This window comes from Trichomycterus rosablanca, chromosome 2 (genome assembly GCF_030014385.1).
Source record: "Trichomycterus rosablanca isolate fTriRos1 chromosome 2, fTriRos1.hap1, whole genome shotgun sequence".
In the NCBI taxonomy this organism is placed as follows: Eukaryota; Metazoa; Chordata; class Actinopteri; order Siluriformes; family Trichomycteridae; genus Trichomycterus; species Trichomycterus rosablanca.
The window spans coordinates 38,214,759-38,221,992 of record NC_085989.1 but is presented as its reverse complement, the minus strand read 5'-3'; the positions used below and the strand labels follow the sequence as shown (position 1 = coordinate 38,221,992).

Here is a 7,234-nt window from a genome sequence, read left to right as displayed (position 1 = left end):
GACAATGAAATATCATAATACATGTAATCAAAATATACAGTGAGTGCACAGCAAGGGATTTTGGGTGTGCATCTGTGTAACCTCCTTAACATTACTATAGGTCAATATCTATCCATCCATCCATCCATCCATCCATCCATCTATGTTTATATCTATCTGTCTGTCTGTCTGTCTGTCTGTGTCTGTCTGTCTGTCTGTCTGTCTGTCTGTCTGTCTGTCTATCTATCTATCTATCTATCTATCTATCTATCTATCTATCTATCTATCTATCTATCTATCTATCTATCTATCTATCTATCTATGTTTCTATACATCCATAGAAACATAATAAGAAATAATAAGAAACCATATTACACCAGTCCTTGCCTCACTACATTGGCTGCCTGTTCAGCACAGGATTCAGTTTAAAGTGCTTTTATTTGTTTTTAAAGCGCTTAATGGTCAAGCCCCGGCTTATCTCAGTGGTATGCTTTCTCCCGCAACCACACAGCGATCTTTAAGATCAGCCACTCAGAACTTGTTGACTGTTCCTAGGGCTCGTTTAAAGCTGAAATGTGATCGTGCATTTGCAGTTTATGCTCCGAGGCTATGGAACACTCTACCTCCTAATATTCGACAAGCACCTTCGGCCACTGTTTTTAAATCACTCCTAAAAACATACCTTTATAAGCTGGCATTTGAACAGTGAGGAGCCGTGGTAATTATAATTGTTTAGTCTATTTTTATCTGTTTTATTTTGTCTTACTTTTTTATTTGGTTCTTACTTTTTTAATATAATGTTGTGTTATGTATGCTTATTTGATGTACAGCACTTTGGTCAACGTAAGTTGTTTTAAGAGTGCTTTATAAATAAAATTTACTTACTTACTTACTCTATCTATCTATCTATCTATCTATCTATCTATCTATCTATCTATCTATCTATCTATCTATCTATCTATCTATCTATCTATCTATCTATCTATCTATCTATCTATCCATCCATCTATCTATCTATCTATCATCTATCTATCTATCTATCTATCTATGTTTATATCTATATATCTAATCTCTATCTATCTAGATAGCTAGCTATCCATCCATCCATCCATCCATCTAGCTATCTATCCATCCAGCTATCTATCTGTCTGTCTGTCCGTCCTTCCGTCCGTCCATCCATCCATCCATCTGAAATTTGTTGAGGGGGGCCCAAATTTTTTTTTTGCACTGGGGCCCATGAGCTGCTAGTTACGCCATTGCCAATTTCTATGGATACCCCAAACTCTCCTCAGCCCATTGAGCTGTCTGCCTTCAACACACAAGATATGTGGCCCAATTTCTTGAGTAAAAGTGATAGCTCAGTGGTTAAGGTACTGGACTAGTAAAGAGAAGGTTGCTGGTTCAAGCCCTGCCACCACCAAGTTGCCACTGTTGGGTCCTTGAGCAAGGCCCTTAACCCTCAATTGCTCACTTTGGATAAAAGCGTCTGCTAAATGCTGAAAATGTAATGAAAATGTAAAGTACAAGTATCTTACCAGAAATTTACTTCGATAGAAGTTAAAGTAAAATTGAGTAAAACTACTTGAGTAAAAGTCTTAAAGTATCTGATGTTTAATGTACTTAAGTATCAAAAGTAATGTTCTTATAATAAATGTACTTAAGTATTGAAAGTATATTGAATTTATAGAACAAAATACAGTACATTTTCTTTTTCGTGCCAAATAATGATTACAATCATCTGTTTGAAACCTTAAAACATGAAATATACTGGGTTCATATATGCAATGGAATAAAAGTCATTGTAAATGTAAGAAACACTGCTTGGTTTTTATTTGTATTTTCCATACTGTCCCAATGTTCTTATTTGGTTGTACATTTAAGTCACAAATACAACGATCAGCCATAACATTAAAACCACCTCCTTGTTTCTACACTCACTGTCCATTTCATCATCTCCACTTACCATAAAGAAGCACTTTGTAGTTCTACAATTACTGACTGTAGTCCATTTGTTTCTCTACATACATTGTTAGCCCCCTTTCCTGCTGTTCTTCAGTGGTCAGGACTCTCCCAGGACCACTACAGAGTAGGTATTATTTGGGTGGTGCATCATCATCGAAGTATTATTACTTAGTTACTAAACACCACTGCTTGCTAGCTAGCTAACATAATGCTAACACATACACCGACGAGGCACAACATTATGACCACTGACAGGTAAAGTGAATAACACTGATTATCTCTTCATCACGGCACCTGTTAGTGGGTGGGATATATTAGGCAGCAAGTGAACATTTTATCCTCAAAGTTGATGTATTAGAAGCAGGAAAAATGAACAAGTGTAAGGATTTGAATGAGTTTGACAAGGACCAAATTGTGATGGCTAGATGACTGGGTCAGAGCATCTCTAAAACTGCAGCTCTTGTGGGGTGTTCCCGGTCTGCAGGGGTCAGTATCTATCAAAAGTGGTCCAAGGAAGGAACAGTGGTAAACCGGCGACAGGGTCATGGGCGGCAAAGGCTCATTGATGCACGTGAGGAGTGAAGGCTGGCCCGTGTGGTCCGATCCAACAGACGAGCTACTGTAGCTCAAATTGCTGAAGAAGTTAATGCTGGTTCTGATAGAAAGGTGTCAGAATACACAGTGTATTGCAGTTTGTTGTATATGGGGCTGCATAGCCGCAGACCAGTCAGGGTGCCCATGCTGACCCCTGTCCACGGCCAAAAGCGCCAACAATGGGCACATGAGCATTGGAACTGGACCATGGAGCAATGGAAGAAGGTGGCCTGGTGTGATAAATCATGTTTTCTTTTACATCACGTGGATGGCCGGGTGCATGTGTGTCACTTACCTGGGAAACACATGGCACCAGGATGCACTATGGGAAAAAGGCAAGCCGGCGAAGGCAGTGTGATGCTTTGGGAAACATTGGGTCCTGCCATCCATGTAGATGTTACCTTGACACGTACCACCTACCTAAGCATTGTTGCAGACCATGTACACCCTTTCATGTTACCTGATGGCTGTGGCCTCTTTCAGCAGGATAATGCACCCTGCCACAAAGCAGAAATGGTTCAGGAATTGTGTGAGAAGCACAACAAGTTTGAGATGTTGACTTGGCCTGCAAAATCCCCAGATCTCAATCCAATCAAGCATCTGTGGGATGTGCTGGACAAACAAGTCCAATCCATGGAGGTCCCACCTCACAACTTACAGGAGTTAAAGGATCTGCTGTTAACATCTTGGTGCCAGATACCACAGCACACCTTCAGGAGTCTAGTGAAGTTCATGCCTCGATGAAGGGGGACCAACACAATATTAGGAAGGTGGTCATATTGTTATGCCTTATCGGTGTATTTCTTAGTAGCTTTTAAGATGATCTTGCTTATATGATTCCATTTGATTACTAAATAATTAGTTAAAAACTAAAAAATAATAATATATAAAAGCAAAATTAATTATAATTCATTCAGTAGGTAGGCTAAATATCCTGTAATGTTTGGGCATTAAAAAGCACTACCCTGCTAATGAATTTATACTTTTTTTTTACCCTGAAACATGTCATACAAGCATTAATACTAAGAACAGAATGCAATGTAACATATTAATTCACTAAATAAAAGTAATGCTTAAATGACATTAACTCAAAGATGTAGTACATATTAAGCTGTGCTCATAATCTCTTATAATCTTTAAAACCCATTAATGACTAAAATAACATTTGACAAATAGTATAACCCAAACAAATCCAAACCCAGTAGAATCTAACATAACCATCCACATGAGGGTTCTGTATCTGGATGATTTTCTGTCTGTACAGTTCAGTAGTAAACATATCTGGCTTTATTTCTCCTGTACTTAAGGTTAAATGGGTTTGATCATCATGGTGACCCTCTTCAGGGAGTACGAGCCTCCGTGGAACTCAGCCCAGTAAACTCCATCCTGATAGCGACCTCTGTAATGGCCTCCTCGGTACCAAACCCCATTCAGGTTAGAGTGGGCACACATGTGATACCACCAGCCCCCCTTTTGGTAATGAGCACAGTTTCCTGTAAGAGAATTGTTGTATATCTTATTATATAATAAACACAATAAGAAGCTAAGTTCAAATAGCATATGTAAGATTTAGCAACCTGAGTAGGCGTCCTTATCGCGGTCAAGTGTAGTAAAAGCTTTGTTGTTGTGCCAGGAGAGCGAATCACCAGCAGTACCCTGGTAGGTGCCCAGTCTTAGACGGTACCAGTCAGTCTCAGGCTCTATACGGAAGCTCTCGTACTCTGCGAATGCCTGCCGGCCTTGCCAATCCTCCAAGAGCACTCTGAGCTTGTAAGAGGTCTGAGAGGTGAGCCAGTGAAGGCTCTCCAGACCCAGCCAATACTCACCATCCAGATTCCCAAAGCCTTGCTGTGGATAAGGAGGAAAATTTTACTCTACATCCTGAATTATATACACTATCACCCTTTTCATAAATACATTGGGGAGAAATTTGTATTTATGAACATAAACAAAGTATTTGATAACTATATTTATATAGTTATATAATAAGGGCATACATAATAAGCAGTGTCTTTTATATTAAAGACACTGTTTATTATATATGCCCTTATTATATAACTATTGTTAACAAGATTTTATGCAATGTGTAGCAATTCTGATAAAAGGTTTGAGAGCTGTTTAAATTCCTCAGGCACAATTTTAAACATCATTCGAATAAAAAATTCACAGAGCCATAGCAAACATCTTAAAATCTCTCTTAGTACAAGTGATCTAATAATTTGCAAATGAAAAACACAAATTATCCCTGGACAGATGCTCCATGCATTATTTAAATGTGCTCTCAGACTAATAATAACGCTAGAAGTTGCAGAATAAAGTAAAGGCAATCATCTTTATTTTCGTTACCCCGAGCAAAACTACCATAAAAACAGACATGCTAAAATGTGTACAAAGCATTTAGACAAATTAGAACTATTTATCAATGATTCAGTTTATCATGTTTACGGAAAGAAAGGTTGAATGTGTGATACCAATAACGCCATACCCACAGTAATCAGTAATTCCGCTGGAATCAGACCATTTCAGATAAGCTTGAGCTAAGTCAGTGTCATTTCTGAATGTTGATATATGACATTTGTTTTTTAAGTACTCTCAATCCTTTGTGTTTATATTAATTACAGTTTTTAATGCAGTGCTGTGTGATGGAACATTACCTTGCCCTTTATTAACAAATTTTTCTCTGATTGTAGTAATGTTAGGAATCGTACTGTAGATCAGTGGCGTAACTAGGAGCTCATGGGCCCGAGTGCAAAAAAAAATTTTGGGCCCCTTCAACAAACTTCATGCTGATAGCTGATCAGAATGAATTAAAAGTACTCACTCAGAAATTCATGTGGCGTGCCTTCTAGTAACGTTAAGCAGGTTACAGAGTCCCAAAATCCCTTGCTGTGCACTCACTGTATATTTTGATTATATGTATTCTGATATTTCATTGTCTTTCAGTTATTTTAATATTTTACTATTTAGTAGTACTATTTAGTAGGGCGCAGTGCGGAGGGGGGTTGAGTTCATGTCGTGGAGGGTCCCCCTGCGCCATGGGCCCCAGTGCACCTAACCCCCCTGCCCCTCCCCCCCGGTAGTTACGCCCCTGCTGTAGATGGTAAAGTACCCAATTTCCTTGAAATTCATGCATTGAGAAGCATTGTTCCTAAACTATTGGAATATTCATTTGCGCAGTTTTTTGCAAAGTAACAAACTTTGAGCCACTCCTGCTAAGCCTTTCATTAATGCTCATTTTTTACAACATAGAATCAATAAAAGCAACAATACACAGCACAGAATATCTTAATAGCTCCCTCTCAAAGATGAATATTCTCGTCTGTGTTTTGACACATCCCCCTCTGCATCCTCATAATCGGTTGGAAGTTTTCCAAACTCAGTTACCTCAGTAGTGTTTTTAGCTGCTTTACACTTCGACATCTTGAACATTTTGTTTAACCGATTTGCTAAATAACTGAGTGTCTTTAGAGTTTGCTGAGTTATAAATAAGAAATAAACTGTACACAAACTATTGTGGCACAGAGATGATCACATGCATAGAGAAGCACACTTTTTCTTTGATTATGTAATCCCAAAATGGACAAAATGCACTCAATACGTAAACACATACATCAAACATTGTCAACACACTACACCACAGCAAACGTTACTACCATATGATTGCAAGGACGCCTCATATTGTATATTGTGCCTCATATTTCATATGCTACATTAATGAAATCGCTAAACACAAACCTTAAATTTTTTACTATTACAGCAAATAGCATATTACATGGGAAACAGCTCATTTCATGGTCCTCGTTGTAATTTTCACGGCTGTGAATTAGGTAGGGCCTTATTTATAACCAACTGTTTTAGATTATTTTTTAACATTTTACAGCTGTCTTGGTTTTGTCTTGTGTTGTCTAATCTACAGTTTACAAATCACTGCTATTCTATTCTGGGGTTTCTGTTCATTTGCATTTCATCTGCTGTCCCAATTATTTTTAAATTCAGTTTGTAGATTCTAATTTGGCATATAATGTAAGAAGCTGAGCTGAGCTGACCTTGTACTGATCCCATGTTCTGAAGAAATTAACAGAGCCATCCAGTCTCCGCTGGATGACAGTCCAGCCTCCTTGAACACGGCTCTGTTCACACCATGCTTGGAACAGACGGTTGGAGTTGCGAGGACGCAGCAGATAGATGCCACTTGTGCTTTCTCCTGAGTCCAGGACATGCTGGCAGTCTCGCCACGGTCCTGCAACAAGACACACATTTACCTAAGAGATACAGTTTGACCTAAAGGGACCAGTTTTTTTTTTCAAATGCCATTACACTCATTAATAGCAAAACTGACCTATTGTTTACATGCCACACTACTCTACTTTAAATGCCTTACTGCACTTACATATACTCTATGATGTACAGTGACAGTGGTAGCCTAGTGGGTATTTCTGCACCATGGGTCTGAGAGTAACGCAATTTCAATCCTCTGTAAGTTCTGTACATATTGCAGTATTGACAATAAAAGCTGACTTGACTTGGGCTATCAACTGGGTTAAGAGTTCGAATCCCAGCTCTGCCATGCAGCAATTGTTGGGCAAGGCCCTAGGCTCCAGGGTCGCTGTATAATGGCTGACCCTGCACTCAAGCTGGTATATGTGAAGAAAGAATTTCATTGTACTGTACATCTGTATATGTATATAATAATAATAAT

The 7,234-nt window shown here is 38.7% G+C and overlaps 1 protein-coding gene across 2 annotated transcripts in view; it reads right to left on the bottom strand.

Annotated features, from left to right (window-relative positions):
* Positions 1-1,778: 1,778 nt before the first annotated feature.
* angptl6 (angiopoietin-like 6) overlaps positions 1,779-7,234 on the bottom strand; it is a 31,068-nt gene continuing 25,612 nt past the window's right edge. For both annotated transcript variants that reach the window (XM_063015171.1, XM_063015181.1), the window contains 3 exons: positions 6,582-6,775; positions 4,113-4,383; positions 1,779-4,028 (listed from right to left, as the gene is read on the bottom strand). In XM_063015171.1, the coding sequence (XP_062871241.1) occupies positions 3,844-4,028; positions 4,113-4,383; positions 6,582-6,775 (650 nt within the window). In that variant the 3' untranslated portion in view covers positions 1,779-3,843. The remainder of the gene's footprint in view (positions 4,029-4,112; positions 4,384-6,581; positions 6,776-7,234) is intronic.